This window comes from Protopterus annectens, chromosome 1.part0, assembly GCF_019279795.1.
Source record: "Protopterus annectens isolate FY-2018-M chromosome 1.part0, PAN1.0, whole genome shotgun sequence".
Lineage (NCBI taxonomy): Eukaryota > Metazoa > Chordata > Ceratodontiformes > Protopteridae > Protopterus > Protopterus annectens.
This window is the reverse complement of record NC_056725.1, coordinates 811000487-811017279: the sequence shown is the minus strand read 5'-3', so window position 1 is coordinate 811017279 and position 16793 is coordinate 811000487. Positions and strand designations below refer to the sequence as shown.

The following is a 16793-nucleotide window of genomic DNA, read 5'->3' as shown; positions in this document are numbered from 1 at the left end:
GACAAATAATGTCCCGATTCAGCACTTCTGCAAGACCCAATCATAACAATACCCCTATGCGCTATTAATATAGTCTCCCACTAAAAGCTGACCATTAAACAGCAACAGCAGGACATGAAACGGCTTTGTTTCACCTCTGTTTTTGCCTCAACTGCCTCCCTTAGATAGGAAATACATAGTGACGTAAATCACTCCCCCCCCCCCCCTTGATTTACCAGCTTTCAAAGCCAGCAGAACACTTCATTTTAATTTTCTGTAAGTACTAGTTCAGGGACCAGATAAATATCAGTGCACTATAAAAAAGGAGCAGGAGTAAATTACATAGAAAAAAATGTAAATTGTGGAAAGAGGACATGCAGAGAAATGTTTGAGGAGGAATGAGGTTTAGGAGATGGCAGGAATTTAGCAACTTTTGTGATGTTGGGTTGTTTATATTGTATAAAACAGTATATGTGATTTATAATGTAAATGTGAACGTGTAGTATGTTTAGATTACTTTTATATAAATGTAAGTTTGCCTGTGTCACAAGTGATAATTCAATAAAGGTGTTCAAAAAATCCATGAACTACAAAGAATTATGATCAGAGCTCCAGTCATCACATACTACTACGTTTGCAACATGAACACAAACATCCCCTTCTCAAGCTTTGTTCTTGAGGTGAATTTGTTGACATCCATGTCTCAGACGTAATGAATGCATTACAGTCAGAAACCCGATCATAATTCTCTGTAATATGTAGTACTGGAATACTCTACTATATAGGAACTGCCACTGATATTTAAATCTCAGCTGCTAGTTGTTGGCAACTTAGAAATTCCTTCTTGGGAATGAGCCTAACAGGCCACAAAGAGATGCATGTCTCTTAGTGCTGGATATGTAACTTAAGCCAGGGAGCCTGTACTGGAAAAAAATAAGCACTAGAAAGTCATTTATTGCTTAAAAAATCCTTGTACATTAGGTGTACTGAAGACAAAAGTTGTTAAATCCTGATCACTAATTTTGGACTGTTCAGTCTGTGGAAGCACACTGGATTGTCTTAGATATGTTTCTAGTGAGAGGACAAGGTCCATCTTCTACACTTAGGATGTCTCATATGCTGTAGTGGTACTCTGGAGTTTTTCAATGGTTGCTTTCTGAGCTTTTTGACAAAATCAGGTTATATCCTTACATTTCAAACAAATGTTCAGTTTCTGTAGAATGTACCTCCACCTCTTTTTACTTGAATAAACAAACAAAAGAGATCACAACCTCAACAAATTTTGACTGAATTTTTTTTTTTTCTAATTTTTTTGTCCATATGACCTGTTGAACATCTGGTTGATCACTGACTGTCCATTCATTCCTACTCATGTGAGAGCCAATCACTGCATGACTGTCATCTAGTCTGCCATTAGGAGATTTTTGTTATACTCTTCCAGCCATTTCCTAGTGCATACCCACCAGATTTTAAAGGGTTTGGAGAACAAAGAAAATGATACAAGGGCTTGTTATGTGTCAGTGACACTTAACCACCTCCTTAAAGACAGATGCCTCCATCCATTCCACTTTCCACTGGGATTGTAGGTAGAGTAGCAAGTCTGGGAAAGATGCCTCCAACTCTCCCCTGTGGGAGAAGTGAAAAGGTCTTTCCTCTATTTCTCTCTCTCCCTGCCTGGTTCTGCCAGCACCTGGGTCACTAATCAAAAACAGGTATTCTGGGGCATAGTGGGGGGCCATGCTATACATCACAAAGCATGAAGAGCTGGTATTCCGTAACTCACAAGGTGGTTCACCCTTGGAATCTGTATATTAGCAGCAGTGGGGAGAGCAGAGATTCCACATAAATTTAAACTGGGGGGGCTTGCCCTTTCAAAAACAGTTTTTGGATTTGTTTACCGGATTTAATTGAGAGTATATTGTAACTTGTAGCTTCTTTTAGCAGTATTTCACCAGATGTGTAGAGTAAACTGTTTACATTTATATAGGGCATTTGTAAAGGAACTACTGAACATATCGGGCAGTTTTATACAATTCCATCTGTTGCCTTTGGTTAGATTCAGACTGCTGGCAACATGAAGTGATTTTTGTATTGCTTCTGTCGTGATTTTAATAAATTTTATTGACTTAATATTGATGCAATAAAAGTTTGTTAAAAGGGAAAAAATGTGATCAATATGTAGTTTGGAGTAGAAGAAAGGTGCTAAGAATGTAGAAATCTGGAGACCATACTACTGTAATGTCAAAGAAGTTCTGTTTTAAAAAAAAAAAAGTGAAAGATATAGACTGGAGTGTAAACGCTTTACTGCCATTAAACTCTACTGGCCAGTGGCACTGAATGCCTCCAGAATTGCTTTATTTTGTGAAATGTGAATTGAGCAAAGGAAAGCTCCTTGCCTTGGACTTGAGACAAAAAAAATCTCTCTCCTTGTAGCATTTGTAACAAAAAGCTGCTACAGTGTGTGCCACACAGAGTGCTAAAGGTCTTCAGTTTTGACCGCAGCTGAAATACCAGCATTCATGGTAATGCACTTAAGACCAGGGGAGAGTACACTCTTCTTCCCACCCAGCCATGCCTTTGAAGCTGGACATCCATTTCTAAGCTCCTCCCCTGCTTTCTGGCTGGCCCTTTAACACTTGGGTAACTGATCAAACCAGAGTAACCAGTGCAGCAGATGGATCTGTTTGTATGCTTTGGCAGAATTTGATAGAGTAGTTTTCAAAGTAGTGTTGAAAGATGGTTATATTAAAACATTAATCCAACACATATTTATTCAGCACGCAGTCCATCACAAACTAATGATACAGAAATTCAACTGCGAGCAACACCAAAGGCTAGAGCAAAGATGGAATATGTTCACAATTTAGAAACTAAAACCAGTGCATATCCGGACCAAGAACAAAGTGAAGTATATCCAAAGGCTCAAAAAGGAACGAAACAGTCCAAAATGTCTTGAATAAAATTTACTTTAATGGAAAGAAAATAAAAAATTGAAAATTACATCAAGCGCTTTCGCCTGAGATCATACCAGGCTTTCTCAAGATAAACCATTATTAAAAATTCAAAGCTTAAATACCTTCTAGTCCAAATCATGTGACTAGAACACCAATTAGTAAAATATGCAAATTAAATATTAAAGCAACCATAGATTCCTTCATTTAAATAAATTCATACAATAAACTGCAAATCAACAAGGTTATACTTGATATTTAAAAAAATGTTTACAATACAATCCATAGTAAAACAAATACAGCAACCCTACAAAACTACAAGCCAACTTGTAATACCTTAAGGCAACATTAAAAACTTGTGAAAAATTCATGTATGCCTCAAGAACCATTCAAAGATTGTAGGTAAGAAATCTTCTGCCCATCATGCAGACAATAGTTAAAAAAGTTATTCAAAACAAAACATTCTCCATGTTGGTAAGATAAACAACACACCCAAAAAAACTGTGAAAACATAAAAATCATAACTTAGCCGCCCTCAACTTTAAAACACTCATAATTCTAATACTGTCATTCAAACCAGGGGGCTTAGTTGCATTCAATTTGAGCTGCCACCACAATTCCTTATATTCCAGTCGGGCTTCCCAGTCACCCCCTCTGCTATCCTGCAGGACCTGGTCTAAAATTAAAAACTTGAGTTGCATATTAGGGCATGTACCAAGATGCTTAAAAAAAGCATTGTTTTCCTTCTTCTTAGATACATCATAAAGGTGCTCATATATCCTTCTTCTAAGTGTTCTCTCAGTTTTACCCACGTAAAAACTGGAGCACTGAGTGCAAAACCCTAAATAAACAACCCCTTAGTTGTAGAAATGCTCGGCCTCAACTCTAAACCTCCTAGATGGAATAAATAATGAATTTTCATTGAACACATAAGGACATTGTTTGCATGAACCACACTTGTACGTGCCAAGTTTCAGACAAACCCTTGTGGAACCCACACAATATTCACCCTCAAAAAGGCCCTTAAGGTTCATGTCCCTTTTCCTAATAAAGTGGGGGTGTTCCTTAACGATCTGGTGATGATCACAATTTAGTAACACAAAAAGTAAAACGCTTTTGTCTCACATGCAAGAATTCATCAAAACTGTCTTTACAACACAACATAAATTTAAATACTCCATACAATTCATGTGACGCCTCTCCTCCAATCACAGACTACAATTAGATTATTATTTAAATTCATGTTGTGTTGTATAGACAGTTCTCATGAAGTCTTGCATGTGAGAATTGAAAGCACTTAACTATTTTTTTTTGTTTTAATAACTTTGTGAACATATTGCATCTTTGCTGCAGCCTTTGGTGCTGCTTGCAGCTTGTTTTGTGTCATATTAAAACATTAAGGCATCAGTTCTTCTAACTGTAAATGAAAACCCTCTAGCTTTTAGCCTAAAATCTATGCTGGTGGCGTCCTTATAACAGCAGATTATGACTCAAGGAGATGGAGTCTGCAAGTCATAAGCACTGTCCTATCCCTTACCAAGATGGCAGACTGCCAGGTCCTCTACAGCTGCCTTAGGAGATACATGTGTGGTTTTGCATATGCCACCAAACCGAGTAGCACACTAATTGCAGTGGGCATGCCAGGGTCTTCAGGCTGCCAGTGACGCAACTAAATTCCTGTAGGCCTTGCCGATGCAGACAGCCAAGCTGAGCCCCCCCCCCCCCCCAAAAAAAAAATGGGTGAGCTGGAGGGTAAATAATTCTTTACAGTCATTAGGCACTGCTGTAAATTTTCATACAGAAGAACTAATGTGAAATTTCAGGTTATAGAGGGAGAAAAAAGCAGCCAAAGACAGGCTTTGAAAACTAATAGCCATCACCTTCATTTAATAGCTAAATCTTGACTGATGAATTGTGGGTGAAAACACTGAAATTCTACAAAATGATGTTTATTTACCAAAAGAAAAACAGGCTTAACTTTAGCAGTTATCAATAATTTGCTGCCCGAAATTTGTACCAGCATTTTAATGATTGTCTTATATAATTAAAAAATTAGCAACGTTTTTCAGCCAGAACAGGGACGGTTGAGGCACAAGTCTCGCTTTGCTGGAGGAATGTCATAAATGGGGTGTAGCAAGGGTTGATATTTGGGCCATTCCTGTTAAACTCAAAAAAATCTTTTCCGTAAGGTTGTCATAAAACAGTGTAATTGAAATTGTAATTCTAAACTGCTGAAGGCTAAGATGTGGTATGAGCTTAACACTGTTTTGGTGAAAAAGGAAACTGTTTCTTTTCCATTTTCACTTTCATCACTGTTCATCCGTGTCACAATATGCTCTTTCTAAAACATGTAATACTTCAAGAGCTGCAGCTTTTCCTATCCCAGTATTTTTCTTTCCTAACAGATGTGTCAGAGTCAGATTTGCTGAGCAGTGCACTTGCTGAAATGTAGGCAACAGCTGGGCCAAACTACATGGAAATATAGCTTAACAGCAAGAATTGCCAAAGCCTGACCTGACTGATTGTTGTAGTGATATAGCTTTAATTTAAATCTTACAGATGTTGCACCTGTGACCTGTGTATTGCATGCATATGTAGAAACATATTGTACAGTGAACATGATGTCTAATTTTGGGATGAAAAAAAGTGTCTTGACACTGAAAACTGATACAATTTTTTCCAACTGGTCTGCAGTCTACAGGCAAACATTTTGCATTTAAAAATGTTTTTCACTCTTTCTTTATCTTTTCTATAGTAATAGTGACACTGAGCTGGTTAATATTTATGCATTCATTAAGACGTATCCCTTATGGAGATTTGCTTGCACCAGAATTTGTTTTGCTTAAGAGCCAAGGCTGCGCTCCATTTTATAGTCCACTGGTTTAACTGCTGTGTCTGAAAAATGGCCTTAGAGAACCTACCACTAAGATTTTTTTTTCATTTGCATTCATTTCAAAACAGGATAATTTACTTACTCCATCATCCAGTACTTCTACCCTGCCAAGCAAAGATTCCTTTTCATCACTGGAGGTTTGCATGCATTCAGAAAGCTTATCAGCCATTACTGTGGAACCCACTTGTCAAGAACAGCAAACACTTGCAGACACAAGCAGCATATCAGCCAACAGTGCTGAGGATTCATTGACTGTTTCTTTAAAAATGGACAGAAGGGTCCTGGCTGATAGAACACAATCACAGCAAACATGCCTTGCTAATGAGTCTGAGGAGTTCTTGACAGCAGAAACATATTCATCCCAAAGAAGTGAGAATCACTTAGTCATACCAGTAGAATGTCCAGTTTTGTCCAGAACAGAATGGATTCTGGTAAGTAGTGTGTTGTGAAATAACTGTGGCACATGTTTAGAGTTTGCCTACATCTTTGATGAATTTCTTTGTCCATTGTCATGCTGCCAGGAAGTAAAAATTAGGAAACATTTATGTACGTTGCCCTAATCTTGCCATAGTGCAAATAGAAATTGCCAGGGTGAAACACTTGAATGGATGATAAATTGCTGTGCAGTGCACAACTCCTTCCTTGCAGTTCACAGAAGGCAATACAAAAAATATTTTCTGTTGACTAGGTTAATGGAGCATTAGGAAACATTTAGTATTTTGCAGATGTGGTTACTGTGTGTGTTGACATAAGTCACAGTTGGAATCCAATGTCAAAACCTGGGGATGTCTGAAAGTGATATTTAGTTGTTTCTAGTAATAATGGAGGATTGTGTGGGTGTTTAGGTTAAAGAATAGATGATATCCATGTATGTCATAGATGGAGCGAAGAGTGATAGCAGGCAGTGGTGCAGAAGGATTGGCCAGAATATGTAAACTCTGTAATGGTAATGGGTACTGACAAAGTGAAGTCGGAGAAGAGAAGGCAGACTGTGTGGGTTTGTTCTGTTATCTGTGTCTTCTGGGAATTCAAGTAGGACAGATATAATCCTGAAATGTTGGGCACTGAGCGACATGAACACACTACGATTCTAACTAGTGATGGAGCAGGCATTTCTGCTTTTGTTACTAAATGTAGCTTTAAAAAAGATGCAACATATGTTATGAAGGTCCTAGAGAATGGGTCTGAAAGGTTAAATGACATGACAAAAATGAAAGCTGACTGAGGGTGCTGGCTTTTTGGTTGGTTGTATCGTTTGTTTTTTTTACCTTTGCACCATTCCGTACATGCATGGGATTGTGTAAGCAACTGGGCATTCTCATTTTATCCCTACAGTGTTGGTCTGTCAGCTTTCTACCTTTTACGGTCCCTGCAGAGTGTTTTGGTTATTGTTATTGATTTTGGTACCATATATGTATAATTGCTATCACTGGAACTGCATTTTTGTGATGGATAATATCAAGGACTATTTAGTGAAGATGCGCGTGGTTGTGAGTTTTTTTTTTACCAGAAGTTCCTATGGAAAAAAAGTTTCCATTTGCAGCAAGATTCTTATTGCGAGTTATTCATCTGGTAATTAATTTTTTGGATTGGGGCTTGGTTTACATATTATGACTTGTAGGAATGTGCTACCAGTTCAACTAAGTTGTATAGAAGCAGTTAACGTCATCAAGACTTTCTGTGGCACATATTATTGGTGGGTTATATGCATTCCAACGGATGCTTCCTGGTCTGTGTAGCAATGAAGAATTTAGAAGCCTGCTCAAGATTTAAGTGAGAGTCTGTTTTTGTGGCTGCCAGTTAATTGTTATATTGCCACAACACAAGAGTAAACTCATTTTATGAATAGCGGCAAGTAATAAGGTTTTCAGCCAGGAAATTATCGGTAGTTGAACGTTATAGACTACAGACTTTCTATTAGTAATCTGTCTGGTAACGGAGTGTGTTTAATTTTTATCACTGTAATATTTACAGGTTATTTGATATTGTAAGACCTTTGTTTCATCTGTTGAGTGAAGTAATTGGGTCGGGCAAGTTACTAGATATGAGTTTATACGTTACTGACTGCAGCCATTTTCATGAAGGTTTGTATAGCAAGTAATTCATCTGGGGCCTCTCTAATATATCTTGCCTTGTAAAAACACTTTATTTGGTAGAGTTAAGATGGGCAGAAGCAATTAATGACACTAAAGAGTTTTGAAGTGGCACGTATTACTGATGAGCTGTTTTTTATACAGTCCAATAGACGTTTTCCTGCTTGCTTTGTTACAAGGAATTCTGAAGCAGGCCTCAAACTATAATTGACAGTATATATTTTGTGGCTGTTAGTCATAATTTTGCTGGAATGTTAACATATTTGTTTATAAACAGGAGAGTGCATGATTAAGTTTCAGCTGTGAAAATTATTAGAAGTTGAAGTGTCATGTTGGACTGGCAATGGACTTTTTATCTGCAAATTATCTGGTAATTTTTGCCAGTGTAATAAATGCAGGTTGTATGATTTTATAAGACCTTTATTCCACTTTTAGGTGAAGAAATTGGGTCGGGTCTTTTACTAGATGTGTGGTTGTATGGTGATTTTTGTGTATTATTCACCATTATTTGGTCATTGCTTAGTTGAAGAGAAGGATTGTGAATTGTTTCCAGCTGTTAAAATATTGTATGCTTCATATACTAGGTTTGGATTAACAAAATGTGTTTTCAACAACCTATCTGGTAACTGATTTATTGAGATCTTTAGTTCACTTGTGTGAAGTAATTGGGTCTGGTGTGTTAATGGATGTGCCGATATATATTTTTTTTGCACTGTTAATTCAACATTGATAAGGATTTTGTTCAGCTTTAAAATTGCTTGTTAATTGTTTAATTAAGCAAGTTATTTTTAGAACTGTGAAAATTGGGTAGAATTCCCTATGCAAACAGTGTGGGGATTCTATAAATGATTTATTCCATATATTGTGTGTATTCTTCATTTCAACTTGTACACCTTTAATATCATATTTGATGTGTATGTGCTTGCATATATAATTGATGTAAAAAGCTTTTTGTTAGTGGTGTAGGACTTAAAGAAATGGATGTTAGATTCACTTTATTGTACTGTATTTATAGGGAGACGAGCGGAGGTATCTTATTATGGATTTGATTCAACTTTTGGAAGGCCTGTCGGCTGATAAGGATGATCTAAATGTTTTTTGATCTATTCAATAATCATGAGGTTAATTCATCACAGAATGGGACAGACAAGGTGTCATGTGTAGACATCTTTAAACGTTTATCTATGGTTATGAAAGAACTTAGAATGCATGCACGGCATTTAAGACTTTTTAAAGCCTGTTTCACCAAAAATATTACCCCCAGAGGTCTGCAGGTTAGAATACAACCTTATGTTAAGGGGATAGAATATTTGTTGCTTCAAAAATATACTTCAAGAATGGAGGGAAGCTCAACACATGGCTTCAATGTCATTTGTTAAAATTTTGATGTTTTATGAAGGGAAAATCAGTTCTTACCAGTACCATCATGGAGTTGTGTGACCTGGGTAAACCTTTTAAACAAGAGGTAGTTTATTCTGAGCAGACTGGAATATTATCTAAGAATTTAATATTGGTGGAAAAAGATTTGAAATCTCGGATGATTAAAAAATTTCAGAGAGATGTTAAAGATTATTCCGTGGGTAAAGCATATGAACATAAAAAAAAGTGCAGTTTGTTGAAAATAAAAGTTCCACTACAGGGGTTTTTAGATGTACGAGAAAGACATCTATTTTGAAAAGAACTAATGTGTGTTCAGATACTTCTGTGAATGAATTTATCTGCTACAGATACAGAAATATCTACACCCTCACAATCTCTGTTAAAGAAGGTGAATACTAATGCCCCTTCAGGAGAACTAGAAGGGGCGGACGTAAACATAAAAACAGGGGTGGCAAGCTTGGATACAATATTACAAATAATGATACAGAAGTAAATGTGGATAAGAATGTACACAATATTTCTTCATTACAGTTATCACAAGCTGAAAGTGAATTGTTAAATAAAGGATTAGGTTTTATTCCTAATCATTTTGTGTCTGTATATACTTTTGCTCAAGATGTTTTATCTTTCTGTAGAACTTTGAATTTAAAATTATTCTTTGCTCAACAACCATCTGCAGATTTGACTTCATATGGTTTTAAATTTAGATCTTCCTACTTTATGCCACCTGTGAACAAAAATGTAGCAATTTTTTTAGAGTTTAGTTTTGAAGGACCTACGTTTTTTGTACAATTTAAATAGCAATACAGGTAATAATAATTTGTCTGGATTACAGCGACAGGCTTTGTACAAGTCAAGTCAGAATAAAGATATAGTTATTAAGACAGACAAAGGGGGAGCTGTGGTCATCAGTGATTGAGATATGTATTACAATAAGGCCATTAGCCAACTATCTGATCATAGATTTTACCAAAAGATGCATCTGGATCCTACACCCCTGTTTAAGAAGGATATAGATAAGTTCTTATAAACAGTGTTAGATGAAGGTATTGTATCTAAAGAAATAGTTTACCATCTCATGGTACTAGATCCAGTTAAACAAATATTCTATATGTTACTTAAAATTCATAAAACTTGGAAAAGCCCCCAGACAGACCCATTGTATCTGGTAAGGGTTCATTGACAAAACCTCTTTCTGCTTTTTTGGCAAAGTATTTGAAGCCATTATTGAAATATGTGAATTCCTGTATTCAGGATGCAATTGATTTTCTTAGTATAGTGAAAGATATGCAAATTGAAGAGGGATGGTTATTATGCACCCTGAATGTTTCTGCCCTTTATACAAACATCCCTCATTGGGCTGGCCTTATAGCATTGGAGTTTTGGTTAAATATGACAGGTTTGTATTCTGCAGGTTTTAACACATTGTTATTGTGTTTAACTGAACATGTCCTTAACAAAAATGTTTTTTATTTTGGAAATCAATGTTATTTACAACTTAAGGGAACTGCCATGGTGGCTTCATTTGCGCCAACATATGCAGATCTGTTCATGTGGTATGTGGAAGAACAACTTATTATGATTCTCCTAATTTATTTTTGGGCTCTATTGATATCTGGCATAGATATCTAGATGACTGCTGGTTGGTTTGGAGGTCGGACTCCATTTATTTACAGGAATATGTTGATTACCTAAATGAGAATAAATGGGGGATCCAATTTATAGTAAATTCTAAAACCATTACTTTTTTGGATGCATTAGTTATGGTAATGCATGATGGTACTTTGCAAAGTTCTATATGTAGGAAGTATCTGAAATTGAATCTACTAGATGCCACCAGTTGTCACCCCAAACATATAATTAACAATATCCCCAAATCTCAATTTTTGAGGCTTAGGAGAATATGTTCATCTTCCTCAGACCTAAAAAATCATGAACAAAATGTGGTTCAGAGATTTTGCAATAGAGAACATTCCTTGAATGTTAATCAAGCGTTTACATCAACAAATGATGTATCTAGATATTCTTTGTTAAAATATCAAGTAAGATATAAAAAGGGGTAAGCAATCTATTAGGTTTATTACTAATTCTGGGGATAATACAACATTTATTAGGAATTTAATATTTAAACATTGGGATATTTTGTTGATGGATGATAGACTTGGAGAAATTATACCTTCCAAATGTCTCTTTTCTTGTAGAAAAGGGTAAATGATGGCTGGGTAGTTCAATCACTATAAAAAGATTCATAAAATGAGTAAGGAGAAACATCAGTTTAGCTTGGATGGACAAAGATTAGTGGTCTGTTATCCTTGTAGACACTATTTTTTGCAGATTTGTCAACAAAGACAAATATTTTACTTTGAAAAATAGCTCTACAGTATTTGACATCTTAGTATATGGTAACTGTAATTGGGTGGTATATTTGGCTACTTGTTCTTGCTCAGTATTTTATGTTGGACAAACCTCGCATCCCCTGAAATTAAGAATGTCTGAACATCTGGGTGAGATTTGGTATACAAAATCCACATATGCTCTGTATAAGCATACTTTGAAACATGCTTCAGCACGATTTATGTTCACTATTATTGATAGTTTATTTTAGAATGAATAATAAAGTGGGATGGCGTTCATTGTTAAATTGTAAGGAACAAATGTGGATTATAAAATTAGGGGCCCTATTTGCACCAGGAATTTATTGAGCAGTTATGAAAGCCAAAGATGGTTTAGGGAACTATATTTTAAATTGTGATGATTGTTTGAGTCACAATGCACTGATGAAGGCTTATAGCCAAATCCAGTATGCTTCATATTAATTCTAGTTGTTGGAGGTGTTCAGTTTAATATGTTTTTGTGATATTAAAGTCTTGTATTGGAATGCTGACTGAGAGTGCTGGCTTTTTTGGTTGGTTGTGTATATGCAAATGATCCCTTAAGGACATACTGTTTCAGCTACACAGTTTCTGAATGTCCATGACTTTTTACTTCAAGTCTTTATGGTTCTTGCAGGCCAGCAAGGCCAAACTCCTCTAGCGGCGGACATGCATATTTTGGCCTTGTGGCATGCATATATGTTTCAGCCTTGTGGCCATTTTATTTATGAATACTTCCTAGTCAGAAATGTCAGATGTGATATATCCTTTGAGAAAGGCACACGTAATGTAAGGTTGGAGTATGTACCCAAGAGCAACATGTTGAAACCAAATTATTGTGATCATTGTGTATATTTTTATCACAATCAAATTGTAGAGGTCTGCTCCGAAGGTGACCTGTCTTTCTAAGTATGAGGATCAGACAATGCAAAGATTGGAAAAGACACTTTCCCAAACAAGCCAGTTAATTTTTTGTGTGTATTACAGAAGCAAATGTGACTCTAACAGCAGCAGTAACCTGAAAAACATTATTGTGACTCTCATTTCAGTGAGATCAGGATATGGCTGTCATTTCTTGGTGGAGACTGTGTATAAAAGCAAAAGACATTTTATAGCCTTTTCAATAATTTAATGATACTTCTTTTTGGAGATCAGTATCTATTCAAAGAGCAACATGGCATCTACATTTGTAATGTCTTTTACAATCAATCATGGTTGCTTCTCTCAGAAGGGGAGCCCATTCCACTGGAATAGTATGGATTGTATCCAAGAATGTTACTTGAATTCCCTGGATTTTTTTTATCTAAACTGCATTAGGATAACAGACATATGGCCTTCTAGCATGCAGCTAATGAATCCGGTTCTTCTAAGAGAGTTTCCTGTCACAGTTTGTCCTTTCCTCAGCTTTCTACCTGGGTGGTGGTTGACCACAGCTTTCTAGATTGGGTAAAAGTAATGTGAACCAAGTCCTTAGTGAACCAGAGGTGAACAAAATGTCACCAGCCAAGGCAGAATTTGTTACTATGTATAAAGTGAAGCCTACATTTGTTGTACTTCCAAAGGCATTTGCTGGTGTTTCCTTGTGATAGTCAAGGGGGCACAAAGAAATATGGAAGATTTTACTTCCTTTCTCCACAAATGCTGCAACCCCAGTGAATGTTTATATTAGTTGGGGGTCAAAGCCCCCCCCCCCAAACTCCAAGCGGACACTTGAGAATCCTTTGAGAGCTAGGGGAGCAATTCACTAAAATGAAATATTCAAAATATTTACACTCAGTTGTGACAAGTAACTGATGCTAGGCACTCTGTACTATATGTCATGACTGAAATGCATTCATTGGGCTTAAAAAGGCATTTTCAGTGTTTTATACCAAAATATCCTACTAGAACTTTTATTTTTGACTGCCTTATGGGGACTAACATTTAATGTAGCTATTAAAACTAGCATTTCATATAGCCTTTGTTACAGTTTGGCACTATATTTGGTTTCTACAGTCCACAGTTTTCCCCATTTCAATTCTTGGCTCCATCTTGACTTTTAATGAAATCTAAAAGCCAAACTGGACCTTGGCATGGGTCTGGCTTGATTCTGATTCAAAACTCCTAGGCTTGCCCAGCTCTCTTCTGTTATTTTTGAATTTCGTGTATTTATTTCAATGGTGGACAGATCACATCTGTACAGCTATTTACATGTGCATAGAAATTGGCAGTAAAGGATTTTGCATACGTAGTAGGGTCATCTGGATGGAAGGGACATTTGAATTTAGCCTGGTCATCAATGTGCTTAGTGCATTAGCTTTTGCATAATCTTTGAACACTGAAATATTAGAAGATACTTCAGGCTTCAGTCTTATCGTGAATGTGACTGACTTGTCTGATTTGACCAGGAAGGAAGTTAACATTGTTTGGGAACATAGCTGCACCATATTGGTAAGGACCAAGTCCAGGATTTTATAACACTGGTGGGGGTTTTGGCCTACTGATCCAGAGAGTTATTGATGAAGCTCAGAATCTATGAGCATACATGTTTGAGGATGGACAAGTCCCCAGTTTTTGGAGGGGTACTTGAAGTCTTCTAGGAGAATTATGTTTTGCTTAAGACATAGAGACTCCATACTAGTTAGGAAATATGGGCTGAGGGGGACATGGGGGGGGGTTATAGTTGGCTATGATATGATGTTGGATATAGAGGAGTTCTGGGTCAGTATCACGTTTAATGAGTCTGGAGGTAGTATTTTTTAAGAATATGGAGACACCGCCACATTTAGTGTTTCTGTCTAACGTGCGATAGGCATTTGCACTGATGGAGTGCTCTCTCTGGTCTTGAACCGCATCTCTGTGACAATGTATATGTCGATGTTTTCTAGGGCAGGCAGTATGTGTAAGTGGAGTTTCTTGTTGAGGATCTGAGCATTGAGCAGCAATACCTTAGTGTTATCCAGATTCTGTTTGTTACAAGATTTCAGAGACTGAAATTGCCTAAAAAATGCACAACGGGGGTGGACAAGGATTTAGCCAATAATTCTTGGGGTAAGAGGTGCAGGCCATCCCAAAGCAGTTTGGGCTGTTTACTATATTTTCCCAGGCTAATACATATTGTGCCTCTCCTTTGAGTGTCATCAGAAACTTAGTTGTTGAAATTAACCTTTTGTTCATGTTGTGGCATCATTCTTGGTGATGGTAGAGTATTGCTCAAGGCTAGGTTCATACCAGCCTCTGACGCACATTCCAAAAGCTCCATCATATATGTCTTCATATAGTCCAGGAAGGCATGGCTCATGTCATTTGCACCCACATGTATTATGATTATCATGTGTGTACTTGTGGTGCAAGGACGTCGGTGCTTGCATGATGTGTGAAATCCTGATAATCCTCACTTTGCATATCTTGGTTAGTGGTGCATCAGTTAGTGTAACTTCTAGATGCATGTTTCATGGTGGGTACTCTGCCTGTGTTGTGTGCTTGTTGTATTTAGGAGCCCTTTACATAGTTTACTGTTAAGAACCTCAGCATATGTAGGCCTCTGAATGGTCTGAGCTGTGTGTTTTTTGCTTGGTGTGGTGGTGTGTGGTACTGACAACCTGCTTGTTGGTTATTGTAGCTTTGTGAGTTTTACCTCAAAGAACACTGTATAACTGCATCTCTCATACATTGTGCCTGTTGATTGAAGTAGTAGATGATTGTCAATAAACATGAGACAATTGCTACATTGTCTCAAGATGCCCATTTCTAACAGGTTGGCTACAGAGACTGTTGAAAAGTGCCAATCCATGGTTCCTGGTACTTATTAATGTGGGGCTGTACTTATGAGGTTTGAAGTCTATTCTAAAACGCACTTACCTGCAGTAAATTTACTGAAGGTGCTACTTTAAAAAAAAAAAAAAAACTTATGAAGAGCAACTTGACACGTGGTGCACACCAGAGCATTTTCGCTCATGTACTAGCACAGTACAAAATGAATTTGAAGAGTAGGTTGTATAGAGAGAATTAAAATGCTTGCAAGTTGCTTTATTTTAATTTGTGTGCAGTACAGCTCATGGCGCAACTGTGGGCAAGCTGTCCATGCATTAGAGATTGCTAATCACTCTAACCAGTAGTGATTTGGGTAGGTTAGGTGGTATAGAGAAAATATGGCTCAAGAAACATTAATCTTTACAGTGCATTGTTTAACATGGTTTAAACAGAAAAGCTGAAATGCTGCTGTATTTTTGTATTTCTTATATTTTGTTGCACTTTCATTGTGAAGTACCTTTGCATTTTGCTGACCTCATTGCTGGCTTCTACACTGTTGAATAATTTTTGTTGTTTCCTGGTCAGTTGCTTGTAGCTTCATTTCCCCGCCTTTGGTCTTGTCTTTCTGGTTTTGCATTCAAGAGCAAATCCAAAAGCTAAACACAAAACAGCAGCTACATTTCAGTATTATGAAACAACTGTAGAAACTGTAAAATAAAAATCCAATTCCTGGTGCAGAGTAAATTATGAACGGTGCAGTTCGAACAGGACAGGAAAGACTTTTATTAAATAACACAATTCCACAAGTTCAAATCCACAGGTTAAGCGCTTTCATCTGTTCAATATACAGACTTCCTCAGAAGAGAGAAAGCTGTTAGTTTTTTTTTCTGTCCTCTTTTGCTGAACAAGGTCTGGGGTCACTTGAAGTGGCAAAATATTCATTATGAAGAGCTGGTTTATTGGGTTATGAAGCACAAAGAATAGATTGTCAAATGTTATACTGTTTTTATTTGCTATTACAAAATATTGTGACATGGCTTTCATACATTGTACTTGTAGGCTGTAGCGCTTAGATGTCAATATTCTTTACATATGAAAAGGAGCTGGACAGTTCAATGACGATTTAATGACAACACACATTTGACTCAATGGCAGCTTCAATAAATGCAGTTGTTTCCATGGAGGTAATAAGTCTAGATGTGGGTGTGGCGGTCCCTTCTCAAGAAAGTGTGTTTATTAATCAAAAGTCATTGCGAACATTTTTTTACGGAACAGCTTTAGATTATTTTTCATGAATTTTACAGAATTCATTATGGAAAAAAAGGTTTATGCATGTTGCTGAGAGGAGCCTGTGTGATGATGAGTGGTGTGGTGTTAAATAAAATAATGTACC

At 36.8% G+C, this 16793-nt stretch overlaps 1 protein-coding gene across 1 annotated transcript in view; it reads left to right on the top strand.

Moving 5' to 3' along the window:
- IPCEF1 (interaction protein for cytohesin exchange factors 1) overlaps positions 1-16793 on the top strand; it is a gene marked incomplete in the record, with an annotated part of 1177958 nt that overhangs the window by 1065588 nt on the left and 95577 nt on the right. The window contains 1 exon segment of the mRNA XM_044063366.1: positions 5892-6242. Coding sequence (XP_043919301.1) covers positions 5892-6242 — 351 coding nt within the window.